This window comes from Mobula hypostoma, chromosome 15 (genome assembly GCF_963921235.1).
Source record: "Mobula hypostoma chromosome 15, sMobHyp1.1, whole genome shotgun sequence".
Classification (NCBI taxonomy): Eukaryota; Metazoa; Chordata; class Chondrichthyes; order Myliobatiformes; family Myliobatidae; genus Mobula; species Mobula hypostoma.
Window position 1 is genome coordinate 2,441,150 of NC_086111.1, and position 19,580 is coordinate 2,460,729.

Here is a 19,580-nt window from a genome sequence, read left to right on the forward strand (position 1 = left end):
TGGTCAGACAGGCATGGGATTGGATATCCTCTTCATTTCTATGGAGATTCTTGGTCTAAACAACCTGGAAGTCAGGTGTTTGGTTTTAATTACTCCTATTTTAATGGTACCCCTAATATTTTATGGGTATAAAGCTGCTCTTTAAAATTTTTAAAAATCTTTTTAGTTGTGCTTCTTGTGATAGTCTCTTTTGGTTCTGTTAGATATTATAATATAGAAGAGCCCCAGCCTCTGACAGGAGCACAAGCCCCCGCAGGCTTGCTGCCTGACATCCTACTGTGGATGTAGAGGGGCAAGCATCCACACCAAGCTCAGGCAAGTGCAGATAGGCAGAACCAGCAGAGCCAAGTTCAGCACTACCCGGAGCTGAGTGTTCTGGTACAAATACACCATACGTACACTTCTCTACATACTTACTTATAATACAGCATTCAGTAGGCATAAGGAAAAAGTTAATTCATAGATTTAGATATTTATGGTATCAACTCTTGCATACCTTTTCTGAACGACATTTTAATACTTTATGATTACAGTCCCATGGCTTCACATCTAGAGAAGGACCAAACAAATTCTTATTATTCAGCAAGTATGAGCACCTAGTCCACACTTTCATTTGAAAACAACACAGCTACTGACCACATCACTTTTTCATTCGAAAAACATCTTGATAAGCCTTTTGCAAAAACAGAGATGCTACTGTTCTGAAGTGATGTGAGATTCTTAGTAATTTCTGATGGTGCAGTCTTTTTAATGTACTCCAAATGTGTGAGGATACATCATGTAAGATAGTAAGAAACAAAAACAGAATTCAATTATTCAGATCCTCTGACTGAATCACACCATATCTCTCTATTGTCCTAATATCCATAACTCTATTGATTTTTATGTTGAATAAACTCAGTGTCTTAGCTTCTATTGCCCTTTTCAGTAGAGAATTACAAAGACTCAAATACAATAAGAAACCTCTTCTCAAGTCCCTTATTTTGAGACTGCGCACCAAGTTCTAAATAAACCAGAAAGAAAAAAATCAAAACTGTACCTCATCATCAAGACTTTTAAGAACTTTGAATGAATGACACCAACTTTCAGTTTCCAAAACTCAACAAACATATAGACCCATTCTGCTTAATTTCTCACAGGAAAAACCTGATCAACGTTCATCATAGCCCCACTAATTATAGACTATCAGAAACAGTAGCAGTTTAAATGGCTACTTATGTCAGAAGTAGGTGGCTATGGCAGGTGTATGACCTCTAGAGAATAAGGCTGGTGAATTAATAACAGGCAGATATGTCGAGTCAATTTCTCACATTAGTCTTCACTGTGGAGGATACTGCAAATATTCCCAAGATAACACGTTCTAATTTCAAATAATGGAAAGGAATTTGTGGAAAAACCCAATCACAGGGATAAAGTATTAAAAAAACACAGCAGTTCAAAGGCAGACCAATCGGGGCAATTGCATGGCCTGCACCCATGAGTTTTAAAGGAGGTCTCCATCTGGCAGGGTATGGAGTAAGACGTTTTCTGTCACAGCCCCGTCTTTCACAACTTACTTTCCACTGCTAGATCCGTTTAAAGCTTGAAGATTCATTATATTTTCTGAAGGATTTACGATTTAATTACGATGGCTGGACCCTAAATAAGGAGTGGCAAAACTCTTCCTGAACCTCAACAAACAGAGAAACCAGAGGAAGTTTCTACTTCAGAAAGAATGCTCTCTTTAATAGAAGCTATTAATGTGAAGATTGGTACGGTGGATACCAAAATGGATAAACTGACGAAAGCTAATGAATTGCTTGAAAAAACCATCATCGCTGTGCAGGAATCTTTGAAGAATTTGGAAGATTGATATCAGACGCTTAAGCAGAACACTCATAGAATTGAAAGGGAATTTGAATTAATGAATCAAACTATTAAAGAAAAGGATTTGAAGATGTCTTTTATGGAAAAGAAAATTAATGAGACTACTTCGGAATTATCACGAATTAAAAAGAAAATGATTGATTTGGAAAGCAGAATTCGCAGGATGAATCTACGTATACTGGGTTTGCCTGAAAATACAGAAACCGGTGAGCCATTACAGTTTTTTCGAACATGTTATATTCACTTTTTAGTGACATTCTCGAAGTCTGTCCGATATTGGACAGAGCCCACCAAATTCGGCGTCCTAAACCATCAGCCAAAACTAAACCACGTCCTGTAATTCTCTGTTTGCATTATTTTACAACCAAAGAAGCTATTCTTTGGAATGCAAGGAAAAGGGATAAGCTAATTTATAACAAGGTTAAGATTCATATAGTTGAAGATTTTATCCCAGAGATTTATGCTGGAAGAATTAAATATCAGGAGGTGATGGCAGAATTTAAAAAAATTAACTGTCACCCGTCGCTGCGTTAGCCGGCTCGTCTGATGATTACTCCACCCAATGCTCGTCTAAAATGGATTGACTCTCCAGAAGATGGTTGGAAATTTATAAAAGAGTTTAAGTCCACTTTGTAAGCAATTTGAAAAGTTGATCCTTAGCTGGGAGTGGTTTGTAACGCTGTTGATGAAAGTCTGCTCTTCGTTTTATCAATGCCCAAACACAGACTTGGCTAACTCAATTAGATCTGTTGTTGTTTGCTTTAACAGTTAATGTAGCTTTGAATTTAACACATTTATTATTATCTTATTTTTTCTTTGATTTGTAAGTCTTTCTTTCTTTTTCAATCTTTTTATTAAGTTTCAAAATTAAACATAACGATAATAGAGATACAAAGAGATGGGGATTACAATAATAACAGTTAACATGTACAAGCACAGATTCCAAGTAACAAATATAGTTTAGCCTCCTAATCTCACAGTAACTGACCGTGACAAAGGTGTTTTTTAAAGAGAGAAAAAGAAAACTCCCTAAGCTAAAAAAAAACTGAAAAAAAAACAAACAAACAAAGCTTGGGCTGTCATATTACATCGGCTAAAATTATTATTTGTCGTTAACTCCGCTCCTCTATACATGAACAAAAAAATTACTACAAAGGATTTAGAAAGGGTCAACTTACATCATATGAAAATGTTGAATAAATGGACTCCAAATTTCTTCAAATTTAACCAAAGGATCCATGGTACCACTCCTAATTTTCTCCAAGTTTAAACATGCTATCATTTGGGAAAGCCATTGAAATGTAGTGGGGGGATTAGAATCTTTCCATTTAAATAAAATGGATCTTCTGGCTATTAATGTAACAAATGCAATTAGACGACCAGCTGACGAGGATAAACGACTAGAGTCCATCACTGGTAGTCCAAAAATTGCAGTAATAGGATAAGGCTGTAAATCAATATGCAAAACTACTGAAACAATATCAAAAATCTCTTTCCAGCATTTTTCTAGAAGAGGACAAGACCAGAACATATGTGTCAAGGAAGCTACCTTAGAATTACATCTATTACAAACAAGATTTATATGGCAGTAAAAGCGAGCTAACTTATCCTTGGACATATGAGCCCTATCAACCACCTTAAATTGTATCAGAGCGTGTCTGGCACACACTGAGGAAGTATTGACTCATTGAAGAATTTTTTCCCATTTCTCTGTAGATAAAGATACTTGAGGTTCTCTTTCCCACTTATACTTAATTTTATCAGGTGTACCTAGACGTACTTTCGTAATCCGATAATAAATAATTGCTATTAAACTCTTCCGATAAGGGTTTAAACCTAAAATTTTTTCTGTAACTTCTATCTGATGCGATATCGGAAAGGTAGATAGTGTTCAAAAAGTTTCTAATCTGTAAATATCTGAAAAAATATGATCTAGGCAATTTATCAGACAACTGTTCAAAGGATATAACACATATTCATCCATGAATAAATCACGAAAACATTTTATTCCCTTTGTTTTCCATAGAAGAAAAGCTTGATCAATTCTAGATGATTGAAAGATAAAATTAGATATAACAGAACTTGAGAGAATAAATTTGTTCAATCCAAAGAATTTATGAAATCAAAACCATATTCGTATTGTATGTTTAATTATTGGATTTATCATTTGTTTATTTAATTTAGTAAGTGCAAAGGGAAGCACAGCTCCTAGAATAGAAGCCAATGAAAACCCCTGTACAGACTCCCGCTCGAAGTTCATCCATCGTGGACATTGAGTTTCATTCATTTCTTGTGTCCAAAACATTAAATATCGAATGTTAATTGCCCAGTGGTAAAATCTAAGATTCGGCAAAGCCAACTCGCCTTCTTTTTTTGATTTCTGTAAATATTTCTTACTTAACCTGGGATTTCTATTCTACCATATATATGAAGAAATTTAGACTCAATAATACCAAAAAAAGATTTAGGGATAAAAATTGATACCGCCTGAAATAAATACAAAAATTTAGGTAAAATAATCATCTTAATTGTATTAATTTGACCAATCAAAAATAAGGACAATGGGAACCATTTAGTAAACAGTTGTTTAACATGATCAATTAAGGATAAAAAAATTAACTTTAAATAGATCCTTGTGCTTCTTAATAACTTTGACACCCAAAAAGTAAAATAATAAGTAACTAATCTAAATGGTGCTTGTCCGTAAATTGGAATTTGCATATTTAATGGAAAAAGCTCATTCAATTTATAACCAGAAAAACTACTAAACTGAGCAAATAGTGTTATTACTGCAGGGATGGATTTCTCGGGGTTAGAGATATATAGTAACAGGTCATCTGCATATAGTGATACTTTATGTGTCCCATTCCCACGAGTAATGCCAAATATATTAGGTGAATCACGAATAGCAATTGCCAAGGGCTCCAGGGCAGTATCAAATAGTAAAGGGCTTAAAGGACAGCCCTGTCTAGTACCTTGAAAAAGCCTAAAAAACAGGGATCTCTGATTATTGGTAAATGCAGCAGCCAGCGGTGTATGATATATCAACTGAATCCAGGATATAAATTTTAAGCTGAAATTAAACTTCTCAACTATATCAAATAAATATTCCCACTCAAATCTGTCAAATGCCTTCTCGGCATCAAGCGAAATAACACACTCTGGAGTTTTAACTGAAATAGTGTATACAATGTTCATTAGCCTCCTAACATTAAGATGTGAGTAACAATTTTTAATAAATCCAGTCTGACCTTCAGAGACAATGTGTGGTAGTACCTTCTCTATTCTAATTGCTAATATTTTGGAAAAGATTTTCAAGATTCAATATTCAAAAAACTTTGTTGTCATTCTAACCATACATCAGCTCTGCAGGGCAGAATGAGACAGCGTTTCTCAGGGGCAGTGCAATTATAACATACAGACGCAACACTAAATAATAAACATAACAATAAATAGTAAAACACAACAGCCACATGTCAGTTAAAATCAGTTATAAGTGTCCAGTGCAAGTTAAAAGTGTCCGAAGCAGAGTCAGGTGGAGCAGCTATTTAGCAGTCTGACTGCCTGTGGGAGGAAGCTGTTTAGTAGCCTTGTGGTTTTAGTTTTGATGCTCCTGTAACATTTGCCTGATGGCAGAAGAACAAACAGTTCATGGAGAGGGTGTGAGGGGTCTTTAATGATGTACCATGTCTTCTGGAGGCATCGACTCTGAAAGAGGTCTTGGACAGAAGGTAGGGAGACCCCAATAACCTTCTCTGCTCCCCTAACCACCCTCTGCAAGGCTTTTTTGTCGACAGCACTACAGCTGGAGTACTAGGTTGTGATGCAAAAGGTCAGCACACTCTCAACCACGTCCCTGTAGAATGTAGTTAAGATGTTAGTGGGGAGTGATGCTTGTTTAATCCACATTTCATCTTTTTTAGGAATTAATGAGATAGATGCTTCATAAAAGGATTGTGGTAATTTACCTACAAATAAGGCATCTTTAAAAATTCTACATAACCAGGGAGAAAGTACATTTGAAAAAGATTTATAAAATTCAACTGTATACCCATCTGGGCCAGGTGCTTTAACAGAATTCGTCGAAAATATTGCTTTCCTTATTTCCTCTTCAGTAATGAGTGCGTCTAATGCTAAACGTTCATCAGCTGGTAATTTCGGAATGTTTAGTTTCCTTAAAAATTCATGCATTATGGTAGGACCATCAGGAAATTCTGATTGATATAAATTGGTATAAAATTATAAGTCTTTAATATTAGTTGTAGTATATTAGTTGATTGGATTTATCCTTTGTTTTTGAATACTTGGCTGCGAATATAACAAATGGATTTCGTTGGCTGTCGTTAATTCGGTCTTAACTACTGTTAGACATAATGTGAAAATATTTGGGATCTGTTTACTTCTTTATGTATTCTTTGTTAGGTCTTTTTAGTGGCGGTAACCTTTTACTTTGAAAAATGGATCTGCCAGCTGGAGAAAGGGGTTAAAGGTTATTAGATTAGCATGCTGTTCGCCTATCGGATGGTTTCTGGGTTTTTGGGGGAGGTGGGTGGGTCTATTAGGTCAGTTTTTTTTCGACTGGGCAGTACTGAGGAGTTTTTCTTTGTCAATCATTTTGCTTTTCTTTCTGATCGAGTCATGTTTCGCCCTTTCTTCCGATTTAGGCTGCACCTGCGCATTAGATTACTTTATAAAATTTTTAAATTAAACTTTAAATATGGATCTTAATAAAATTAATATAATATCTTGGAATTTAAACGGTATGAACCAACCTATTAAACGCAGAAAGATTTTTAAGAAATTAAAAACACTTCATGCAGATATTATTTTTGCGCAGGAGACTCGTGTCTGCAGGCAGGATGAATATCGCTTTTTTAAATTTTGGAAGGGACACTTATTTCATTCTTTATCAGTAAATAAAATAAGAGGGGTATCTATTTTTATTAATTCTAAAATCCCCTTTGTTCATTTTAATACTGTTACTGATTTAATTGGAAGATATTTAACTGTCACTGGTCTGTTATGTGGTCAAAAGGTGGCTTTGGTGGGTGTATATGCTCCTAATATAGATGGCCCTGAATTTTTTAAGAAGCTATTTTCTGTACTGCCGAATTGAAATGAATATAACTTGATCATGGGCGGTGACTTTAACTGCTCTCTCAATCCATCGATTGACAGATCGTCCACCAATCCGTTGCTTCCTAATAAAGCTGCAACTTGTATTAATTCTTCTTTATTAGACTATGGTCTGGTCAACATTTGGAGACTTAAATATCCTAAAGAAAAGATTTTTCTTTTTTTTCACATGTATACCATAAATATTCAAGAATTGATTATTTTTTGTTGGATACGCGATTGGTGCCCTCTGTTGTTGAGTGTGCAGATGATGTGATTGCGTTGTCAGATCATGCACCTATGAAACTAACTTTGAAGCTGTCTGATAATACTCACATACGTCAGTGGAGATTTAATATTTCATTGTGTTACGTACCCCGTAACTGGGTTGTCAAACCAGCAGAAATGGATCACTCAGTTGGAGTCTGGATTACTAGAACTAAGAAAGTTTTATTAAAGAAACAAGCAACACAGTAATCGAAAGGATAATAAATGCAACAGTTCAGCAATGATAAACACACATGTGCACAGAATTAAGATAACAGGATCAACCAAGCTCTATCGTTGTCTAGGGGTAAATGACCAATTTCAAAGTGACACAAAGTTCAGTCCAATTTAGTTCAGTTCGCAGTAATCGTTGCCATGGCGAATGGACAACGTGGGGTGAGGGAGAGAGAGAGAGAACGGGAACGACTGATCATTCAGAACGGCTTCCACTCACAGACCGGCGATATTGCTCACAAGCAGCTTTCGAGCGAGTCCTTTGTGATGTCACCTGGGGTCACCGACTGTGACCCCTCCTCCAGATGCGGTCAATCCTCTGCAATGAACCCGGCACCCAAGCGAGGGTGGACACACACCGGGTTCCCGCTGATCGTACCTTTCCACCCTGTGCGTTTATGGCCCGGTACTTTCCACCGACTCATGAGAGGCGCACCGCTTCCAGGGTCTCGTTACCTCAGGGCGTCGTGTGTGTGCTGCCTTAGCGAACCTGTCCCTTTTTATTCCCCTGCTGGGGTATCGCCTGTCCATCACTTCAAACAGTTCAGGGTTCAAAGGGGGAGCCGATCTTGACAATACCCAGACTGATGGCTCCTTCATTAACATCTCCAAATGCGCTTCATTGTGTTCCTTATCTCTCCCTCCCCTGAGGACAGGTGGCAGACCAACTGCTGATGCCACTGGTGCAAGCCCAGGCCAGCAAACATCTTAATTTATGTGTATTCTCGTCACAATTGTTACAAGATTCAACTTGTGTAAATTTTATTAAAGAGCAAATTTCCCTATTTTTTGAATTAAATACAACTGAGGGAATGTCAAATTTGGTTATTTGGGATGCGATGAAATCTTTTTAAGAGGACAGATAATTTCATATTCGGTAGGTTCAAGAAGGAAAACTAAGGCGGAACTTTTACTGATTACTAATAGGATTAAAGAAATAGATAAAGTTTATTCAGTAATGCCTAGTGAAGATTTCTTTAAGGAAAGGGTGGAACTCCAAACACAGCATGATTTGCTTTTGTCTTTTCCCATTGAACAGCAACTTCTTAAATCCAAATGCCAATTTTATATACATGGTGACGTCAGGCAAATTATTAGCTGGTTAGTTAAAAGCAAATATGGCTAGAAGACAGATCCTGAAAATACGAAGACCTGATAGAACTGCAATGGTAGATCCTTATGAAATTAATAAGATATTTATGGATTGCTACTCTAATCTTTATGAGTCTGAATTTTCAGATATTACCTTTATGAATAGTTTTTTGCAAAAACTGAATATACCTAAAATCTCTATTCAAAATATGAATACATTAGATGCACCTATTAAACAAGAGGAAATAGCAAGGGCTATATCCTCTCTCCAATCAGCTAAGGCTCCAGGACCAGATGGATATACAGTGGAATTTTATAAGACTTCTACTGATATACTTATACCTCATTTATGTCAAGTTTTCACTGATCCTATATCCTCTAAGACTCTCCCAAAAACTTTCTATGAAGCTTCAATCTCTTTAATTCCTAAAAAAAGATAAAGATTTATCTGAATGCATCTCTTATAGACCAATTTCTCTATTGAATGTGGATTTTAAAATTCTCTCTAAGATTTTGGCTAATAGACTTGAGAATATTTTACCTAAGGTTATTTCCAATGACCAAACTGGATTTATTAAAAATAGATATTCACATTTTAACATTCGAAGATGATTAAATATTATTCACTCTTCTCCATCTGAAGAATCTGAATGTGTTGTTTCTCTTGATGCAGAGAAAGTCTTTGATAGGGTGGAGTGGTCTTACTTATTTGAGGGTTTGGAAAGATTTAATCTTGGCCCGGGATTTATTTCCTGGATTAGATTGATCTATCGTGCTCCTATAGCTGCTGTTATAACTAATGATCAAAAATCTCCCTATTTTAGATTACATAGGGGTACTCGGCAGGGATGTCCTCTTAGTCCTTTATTATTTAACTTGGCTTTAGAACACCTTGCTATTGCTCTTAGAGATTCTGAGACTGTTCAGGGTATTAAGAGAGGGGACAAAGTACACAAGGTTTTGTTATATGCAGATAACCTGTTTATATTTCAGATCCTAGTACATCTATTCCTTCTAAGTTATCTATATTTTCTGAATTCAGTAGTTTTTCTGGGTATAAATTAAATTTACATAAAAGTGAGTTATTTCCTATTAATAATTACTTGGATCCAAATCAAGTACCTTTTAGTATTGCTAAAAATTACTTTACCTATCCTGGTATTAAAATTACTAAAAATTTTAAGGATCCTTATACATATAATTTTTTTCCATTAATTGGTTACACCAAACAAATGCTTTCTAAATGGTCGCCTATGACATTATCATTATTAGGTCAAATTAATGCTATTAAAATGATAGTTTTACCGAAATTTTTATATATATTTCAGGCAGTTCCTTCCTTTGCTCCTAAAAAGTTCTTTGACAGAATAGATTCTATAATCTTATCTTATATTTAGAACAATAAAAATCCTAGATTGAGTAAACCCTTATTGCAGAAATTAAAAAAGGATGGTGGTATGGCTTTGCCTAACTTTAGAATGTACTATTGGGCAATTAATATTCGATATATTGCTTTTTGGATTCACTATTCAGATATACATGAATGTCCTTCATGGTTGGATTTGGAGGTAAACTCGATGAAGGGGTTCTCTTTTGGCCTCATTACTGGGAGCTCCTCTTCCCTTTTTGTTTTCTAAGATTAGTAGACAAGATTTTAATCCCATTATTAAACATTCATTAAGAATTTGATTTCAGTTTCGTAGATTTTTGAGTTAAGTAATTTTATTCTTTCTAGTAAAATCCATCTCAATTATTTTTTTAAACCATCAATTTTGGATAAAGTCTTTTTAATTTGGAAAACCAAGGGAATAATAACTTTTTCAGATTTGTTTTTAGGGGACTGTTTAATGTCTTTTACTCAGTTAGTGGATAAATATGATTTATCTAATGTACACTTTTTTAGATATTTACAAATTAGGAATTTTTTATGTGGTTTGTTGCCAAATTACCCTTCTGCTTATCCACCGAAGATGACAGATGCTCTCTTTCAGTTTACTCCATTTCAAAAAGGGTTGATAGCTATAATCTATAAACAGTTATTGAACTCACGAATGAAATCTAATGATAAAATTAAACACACTTGGGAATTGGAATTTAGGATAGGATTATGAAGACACGTCCTCTTTTATTGTCATTTAGTAATGCATGCATTAAGAAATGATACATTATTGCATGCATTACTAAATGACAATAAAAGAGGACTACATGTCAAAAGTCATTTTCAGATAATCAATGGAGTAAAATTTTTCATTTGGTTAACAACTCATCTATTTGTGCCCATCATTCCTTGATACAGTTCAAGGTAGTGCATCGGACCCATATGTCAAAGGATAAACTAGCACGTATTTTCTCCAACATCAATCCCATTTGTGACAGATGTAATACTGAGCTGGCCACTTTAACTCATATGTATTGGTCTTGTATAAAGCTAGATAACTTTTGGAGACAAACAACAGGAATTCTGCAGATGCTGGAAATTCAAGCAACATACATCAAAGTTGCTGGTGAACGCAGCAGGCCAAGCAGCATCTATAGGAAGAGGCGCAGTCGACGTTTCAGGCCGAGACCCTTCGTCAGGACTAACTGAAGGAAGAGTGAGTAAGGGATTTGAAAGCTGGAGGGGGAGGGGGAGATGCAAAATGATAGGAGAAGACAGGAGGGGGAGGGATAGAGCCGAGAGCTGGACAGGTGATAGGCAAAAGGGGATACGAGAGGATCATGGGACAGGAGGCCTAGGGAGAAAGACGGGGGGGGGGGTGACCCAGAGGATGGGCAAGAGGTATATTCAGAGGGACAGAGGGAGAAAAAGGAGAGTGAGAGAAAGAATGTGTGCATAAAAATGAGTAACAGCTGGGGTACGAGGGGGAGGTGGGGCCTAGCGGAAGTTAGAGAAGTCAATGTTCATGCCATCAGGTTGGAGGCTACCCAGACGGAATATAAGGTGTTGTTCCTCCAACCTGAGTGTGGCTTCATCTTTACAGTAGAGGAGGCCGTGGATAGACATGTCAGAATGGGAATGGGATGTGGAATTAAAATGTGTGGCCACTGGGTGAGACCCGACGCAGACTGGGAGACCGCTTTGCTGAACATCTACGCTCTGTCCGCCAGAGAAAGCAGGATCTCCCAGTGGCCACACATTTTAATTCCACATCCCATTCCCATTCTGACATGTCTATCCACGGCCTCCTCTACTGTAAAGATGAAGCCACACTCAGGTTGGAGGAACAACACCTTATATTCCGTCTGGGTAGCCTCCAACCTGATGGCATGAACATTGACTTCTCTAACTTCCGCTAAGGCCCCACCTCACCCTCGTACCCCATCTGTTACTTATTTTTATGCACACATTCTTTCTCTCACTCTCCTTTTTCTCCCTCTGTCCCTCTGAATATACCTCTTGCCCATCCTCTGGGTCAACCCCCCCCCGTCTTTCTTCCCGGACCTCCTGTCCCATGATCCTCTCGTATCCCCTTTTGCCTATCACCTGTCCAGCTCTCGGCTCTATCCCTCCCCCTCCTGTCTTCTCCTATCATTTTGGATCTCCCCCTCCCCCTCCAGCTTTCAAATCCCTTACTCACTCTTCCTTCAGTTAGTCCTGACGAAGGGTCTCGGCCTGAAACGTCGACTGCGCCTCTTCCTATAGATGCTGCTTGGCCTGCTGCGTTCACCAGCAACTTTGATGTATGTTGCTTAACTTTTGGAGAGATGTTTCTAAAATGCTATTAAAAGTTTTGGATCTGGATCTACAATCTAATTTGCTTATGGCAATTTTTGGGATTATCCCATCGGAAGCAGGAAATATTCCTGTTTCCGCTCAACATATGATAGCCTTTTCGACCTTATTGGCTAGGAGCGCCATTTTATTGAAGTGGAAGGATTCTAATCCACCTATAGTCTTTTATGGGCTTTCCTCCATTATGTCCTGTTTAAATTTAGAGAAAATGAAGTCTGACATTTGATACATCCTTTAAATTTGAGCAAATCTGGTGACCTTTTATCGAATATTTTCATTTAATTCAATTTATTACTCTTTCAATCTTTTTTTTTCGAAGTTTTAGATTTGATCAGAAAGACTTTTTTTTTGGTCTTATCCTCAAAATGTCCCTTTTTTGTTTTTTTTAATATAGGGCAGTGTTTTTTTTTCCTCTTCATTCAAAGCTCAATGTTTTTTCTTTTCTCTTCATAAACTGATAACAGGAGAATTGCTATTTTAATTTTTTATTATATATTTTATACTAGTTTAACAATATCTATGATTTTGACAATGTCTACCTTAATCTCGGTTTGTATTGTTATTGATATATATATTTGAGATAATTCTCCTCTTGATTGTATTTATGCTCCTTTTAAATCAATAAAAAGATTAATAAAGAAAGAAAAGAGTTTTAAAGGAAGTGGCTACAAAGAGAGTGAAACTTTTCAAAACTCTCCAAGTTCCAGAAGAGCACCAGAAGATTGTAAGACAACTAATGTAACTGCTTTGTTCATAAAACAGAGCAAGATGGATAGTGGGGAAGCTAAAGGTCAAATAACTTAACATTTATTGTTGGCACTACAATAAGGAATCAAGAAGTAATAGCTAATCATTTAGGAAAAATTAATATAATCATAGAACAGTACAGTACACTATAGGCCCTTCAGCCACTGATGTAATGCCAACCTTTAACTTACTCCAAGATCAATTTAACACTTTCCTCCCATAGCCCTCTATTTTTCTTTCATCATGTGTCTATCAAGTCTCTTAATGTATCTACTGCCCTCATCAGCGCCTTCTATACACTTACCACTCTGTGTAAAATAAACCCTTTACCTTCCTCTAATCACCCTAGAAATAGGTCTTTTTGCATTAGCCATTGTGTCTTGGGAAAAGGCGCTGACTGCTCACTCTACTTGTGCCTCTTATCACCTTATATTCCTCTAACAAGTCTCCTCTGATCCTCCTTCACTCCAAGGAGAAAAGCCCTTGCTTGTTCAATCTTTCCTCATAAGACATATTATCTAATTCTGACAGATCCTGGTATATTTAAAGCTTCCACATCCTTCTTATAATGAGGCAACCAGAACTGAATACAATACTCCAAAGTCTGGTCCAACCAGAGTTTTTTTTACAGCTGCAATATAACCTTGTGACTCTTGAACTCAGTCCCATGACAAACAAGGGCCAAAACACAAAATACTCTGCAGATGCTGGGGTCAAAGCCACACTCACAACACGCTGGAGGAACTCAGCAGCTCGGGCAGCATCCATGGAAACAATCAGTCAACGCTTCGGGCCGGAACCCTTCGTCAGGACTGAAGAGGGAAGGGGCAGAGGCCCTTTAAAGAAGGCCGGAGGAGGGTGGGAAGGAGAAGGCTGGAAGGTTCCAGGTGAAAAACCAGTAAGGGGAAAGATAAAGGGGTGGAAGGAGGGAGGCAGCAAAGGTGAAGAAGAAATAGGGGAAAATACAATGGGTAGTAGAAGGAGGCGGAACCATGAGGGAGGTGATAGGCAGCTGGGGCAGGGTGCAGAGTGAAATAGGGATAGAGGAAGGTAGGAGGAGGGAATTACAGGAAGTTGCAGAATTCTATGTTCATACCAATTTGCAGGAAGCAGCACCAATGTAGTCGTCAATGTACCGAAGGAAAAGTTGGGGAGCAGTACCAGCATAGGTTTGGAACACAGACTGTTCCACATAACCACATAGGCCAACACACCATCTGTTTGCACAGCAGCTTTTAGGGAGCCATGGACTTGGACCCCAAGACCCCTCTGTACCTCCACATTGATTAAAATCCTGCCATTAACTTTGTACTCGGCCATCAAGTTTGACCTTCCAAAACGCAGCACTTCACTCTTTTATGAATTGAACTCAATTCTGAAAGGTAAATCATGTCCGATAGGTATGTAGGAATCTTTGAGGACAAGGACAGTTGAAAGAGGGGTATCTGTTGATGTGGTGTACCTAGAATTCCAAAACGGGCAATTGACAAGGAGTCGCACAAGAAGCTTTAAAGGCAGGTTTGAAATGTCTTCATTTAGACCATAAGACAAAGGAGCAGAAGTCGGCCATTCAGCCATATCATGAGCTGATCCATTCTCCCACTTAGTCCCACTCCCCCACCCTCTCACCATAACCTTTGATGCCCTGGATACTCAGATACCTATCAATCTCTGCCTTAAATACACCCAATGACTTGGCCTCCACTGCTGCCTGTGGCAACAAATTCCATAGATTCACCACCCTCTGACTAAAAAAATTTCTTTGCATTTCTGTTCTGAATGGGCGCCCTTCAATCCTTAAGTCATGCCCTCTCATACTAGACTCCCCCATCATGGGAAACAACTTTGTCACATCCAGTTTGTCCATGCCTTTCAACATTCGAAATGTTTCTATGAGGTCTCCCCTCATTCTTCTAAACTCCAAGGAATACAGTCCAAGAGCAGACAAATGTTCCTCATATGTTAACCCCCTCATTCCCGGAATCATTCTAGTGAATCTTCTCTGTACCCTCTCCAACGTCAGCACATCCTTTCTTAAATAAGGAGACTGAAACTGCCCACAGTACTCCAAGTGAGGTCTCACCAGCGCCTTACAAAGCCTCAACATCACATCCCTGCTCTTATATTCTATTCCTCTAGAAATGAATGCCAACATTGCATTTGCCTTCTTCACCACCAACTCAACCCAGAGGTTAACCTTAAAGGTATCCTGTACGAGGACTCCCAAGTCCCGTTGCATCTCAGAACTTTGAATTCTTTCCCCATTTAAATAATAGTCTGCCCGTTTATTTCTTCTGCCAAAGTGCATAACCATACACTTTCCAACATTGTATTTCATTTGCCACTTCTTTGCCCATTCTTCCAATCTATCCAAGTCTCTCTGCAGACTCTCCGTTTCCTCAGTACTACCGGCCCCTCCATCTATCTTCATATCGTCAGCAAACTTAGCCACAAAGCCATCTATTCCATAATCCAAATCGTTGATGTACAATGTAAAAAGAAGCGGCCCCAACACTGATCCCTGTGGAACACCACTGGTAACCGGCAGCCAACCAGAATAGGATCCCTTTATTCCCACTCTCTGTTTCCTGCCAATCAGCCAATGCTCTATCCACGTATCTAACTTTCCCGTAATTCTACGGGCTCTTATCTTGTTAAGTAGCCTCATGTGTGGCACCTTGTCAAAGGCCTTCTGAAAATCCAAATATACAACATCCACTGCATCTCCCTTGTCTAGCCTACTTGTAATTTCCTCAAAAAATTGTAATAGGTTTGTCAGGCAGGATTTTCCTTGAAGGAACCCATGCTGAGTTCTGCCTATCTTGTCACATGCCTCCAGGTACTCTGTAACCTCATTCTTGACAATCGACTCCAACAACTTCCCAACCACTGATGTCAAGCTAACAGGTCTATAATTTCCTTTTTGCTTCCTTGCCCCCTTCTTAAATAGCGGAGTGACATTTGCAATCTTCCAGTCCTCCGGAACCATGCCAGAATCTATCGACTTTTGAAAGATCATCGCTAATGCCTCCGCAATCTCCACAGCTACTTCCTTCAGAACACGAGGGTGCATTCCATCTGGTCCAGGAGATTTATCGACCTTTAGACTATTAAGCTTCCTGAGTACTTTCTGTGTCGTAATTGTGACTGCGCACACTTCTCTTCCCTGCCACCCTTGAGTGTCCAGTATACTGCTGATGTCTTCCTCAGTGAAGACTGATGCAAAATACTCACTCAGTTCCTCCGCCATCTCCTTATCTCCCATTACAATTTCTCCAGCATCATTTTCTATCGGTCCTATATCTACTCTCACCTGTCTTTTACTCTTTATATACTTGAAAAAGCTTTTAGTATCCTCTTTGATATTATTTGCTAGCTTCCTTTCATAGTTAATCTTTTCCCTCTTAATGACCTTCTTAGTTTCCTTTTGTAAGGTTTTAAAAACTTCCCAATCCTCTGTCTTCCCACTACTTTTTGCTTCCTTGTATGCCCTCTCCTTTGCTTTAACTTTGGCTTTGACTTCTCTTGTCAACCACGGTTGCATCCCTTTTCCATTCGAAAATTTCTTCTTTTTTGGAATATACCTGTCTTGCACCTTCCTCACTTCTTGCATAAACTCCAGCCACTGCTGCTCTGCCGTCTTTCCCACCAGTATCCCTTTCCAGTCAACTTTGGTCAGTTCCTCTCTCATGCCACTGTAATTTCCTTTACTCCACTGAAATACCGACACATCAGATTTCGGCTTCTCTTTTTCAAATTTCACAGTGAACTCGATCATGTTATGATCACTGTCTCCTAAGGGTTCCTTCACCTCAATCTCTCTAATCACCTCCGGTTCATTACACAATACCCAATCCAGTACAGCCAATCCCCTAGTGGGCTCAACAACAAGCTGTTCTAAAAAGCCATCTCGCAGACATTCTACAAATTCTCTCTCGAGATCCAGTGCCGACCTCATTTTCCCAATCCACTCGCATGTTAAAATCCCCCACAATTATCATAACACTGCCCTTCTGACAAGCCTTTTCTATTTCCTGTTGTAATTTGTAGTCCACATCACTGCAGAGGTTTGGAGGCCTATAAATAACTGCCATCAGGGTCCTTTTACCCCTGCGATTTCTTAGCTCAACCTATAAAGATTCTTCACCTTCCGATCCTATATCACCTCTTTTTAATGATTTAATATCATTTCTTACCAATAAAGCCACGCCTCCCCCTCTGCCTACCTTCCTATCCTTCCAATACACCATGTATCCTTGGACGTTCAGCTCCCAGAGACATGCATCCTTTAGCCACGTCTCAGTGATGGCCACAATATCATACCTGCCAATCTGTAGCTGTACAACAAGATCATCCACCTTATTTCTTATGCTGCGTGCATTTAAGTATAACACCTTAAGACCAGTATTTGGTACTTTTCGCTTTGATTTCACTGTAACTTTATTGCACTGCAACTCATCCCAATGGTTACAAATTTGCCCATCACCTGCCTGTCTTTCCTGACATCTTTACTGCTCTCTATTTTAGATTTATTTCTGTTTTCCCCTTCCCCCGCTCTATCATTCTGGTTCCCATCCCCCTGCCAAATTAGTTTAAACTCTCCCTAACAGCTCTATTAAACTTTCCCGCCAGGATATTGGTCCCCTTCAGGTTCAGGTGTACCATGTCCATTTTGAACAGGTCATACTTCCTGTCCGGACAACATTGTGGGCCGAAGGGCCTGTACTGTGCTGTACTATTTTATGTTCTATGTCCCCCAGAAGAGATCCCAATTATCCAAGAATCTGAAGCCCTGCCCCCTGAACCAGTTTCTCAGCCACGCATTCATCCGCCTGATCCTACTATTCTTGCCCTCGCTAGCACGTGGCACAGGTAGCAATCTCGAGATTACTACCCTGGAGGTCCTGCTTCTCAGCTTCCTTCCTAACTCCTGGAAATCTCTCTTCAGGACCTCCTCCTTTGTCCTATCTACGTCATTGGTACCAACATGTACCAAGACAACTGGTTGCTCACCCTCCCCCTTCAGAATATTCTGGACTCGATTCGAGACATTCCCGTACCCTGGCACCTGGGAGGCAACACACCATGTGGGTATCTCTATCAGGCTCACAGAATCTCCTGTCCGTTCCCCTGACTATGGAATCCCCTATGACTACCGCACTCCTCTTCTCCCTCCTTCTCTCCTGCACAACAGTGCCAGGCTCAGTGCCAGAGACCGGTCACCGTGGACGTCCCCTGTCAGGTCATCCCCCTCAACAGCATCCAGAACAAGATATTTGTTGCTGAGGGGGACAGCCACAGGGGTGCTCTCCACTATCCGGACATTTCCCTTCCCTCTCTTGACAGTGACCCAGTTTTCTGACCCCTGTAGCCTAGGGATGACTACCTCCCTGCAGCTCCTGTCTATCACCTCTTCACTTTCCCTGATAAGCAGTAGGTCATCAAGCTGCAGCTCCAGATCCCTAACACGGTCTCTGAGGAGCTGCATCTCAGTGCACCTGGCGCAGATGTGGCCGTCAGGGAGGCTGGAGGTCTCCCAGGATTCCCACATCTGACACCCTGAACAAAGCACTAACCCTGCAAGCTTTGTGGGAGAAACATGAACAAGAGAACATGGCTGCAAAATAAGAGTCTTATTTAAAACTGAGGTGTGGAGAAATTTATTTTCTCAGATCATGGTGAATCTTTGGATTCTCTGCCTGATAGTAGTAAAGGTCAGATCATTGGATAATATTTAAGGTGGAGATAATTAAATATGAGAAAGATCACAGAACTGAGAAACGAGCAGAGGAACGGGTCTGAGGCCAGCAGGTTTAAGGATCTGAACGGCGATTCGCGCTCTTATTTTGTGTTCATAGGTGGATGCTATCATGTCATGCTGTCAATGTATGCCCAATAACATTTTAAGAGATGACACGAACTTTCCAACAGAGCTCGAAGTCATCTTTTTAACTGCCAACATTATTAATTCTCATCCTATTTGTTGCACCGCACCGAACAATGCTGAGTTAATGCGGCTGCTTGGTTGATTTTGGAGGCGTGTTTGGGTCCCTACAATTTTTTGTGAGAGTAATTTCAAACCGTGTAATTACCACACAACTGCAACTTATTTCAGCACTCTTGGAGCACAAAATTATCCCGAAAACTGCATTGGCGAAGCATCTGTCATACCTCCTTCAAAAGGATGATGTAGAAAAATGTCGTTTTATCTTTGGCAGGAAAACAGAGTGTGAGGACTCCAGTGATCGCACACGTTTCCAGAGAAGCAGCCAGTAATTGAAAATCAATGTCGACAGCCATCGTGCAAAAGATACGCAGCTCAGAAACCAACACAAGAACAGCAATAAACAGCAGTTTTTAAAAGAAAGTAATACTTTACCTGTATCACGAAGTTGTGAATTAACAGCAGCCAACTGCCAACTCAACATAAGACAACACAGGCAGTCCTTAACGTTCCTAGGCGCCCAAATCATTGCCTGAATCACTCGTAATCGTCTAACAAAAGCAGTGAGTACGAATACGCCTT

General features: G+C 39.2%; 1 protein-coding gene across 3 annotated transcripts in view; it reads right to left on the reverse strand.

The window, feature by feature from the left end:
• Positions 1-19,568, reverse strand: part of glt8d1 (glycosyltransferase 8 domain containing 1) — a 43,917-nt gene extending 24,349 nt beyond the window's left edge. Inside the window, exons 1-3 of one of the 3 annotated variants that reach the window (XM_063067610.1) lie at positions 19,434-19,509; positions 7,358-7,420; positions 497-549 (exon numbers count right to left, since the gene is read on the reverse strand). In XM_063067610.1, coding sequence (XP_062923680.1) covers positions 497-512 — 16 coding nt within the window. In that variant the 5' untranslated portion in view covers positions 513-549; positions 7,358-7,420; positions 19,434-19,509. Of the gene's footprint in view, positions 1-496; positions 550-7,317; positions 7,421-19,433 lie in introns of those variants that run through there. The other 2 variants (XM_063067609.1, XM_063067611.1) reach the window with 2 other exon arrangements.
• Between the last annotated feature and the right edge of the window lie 12 nt (positions 19,569-19,580).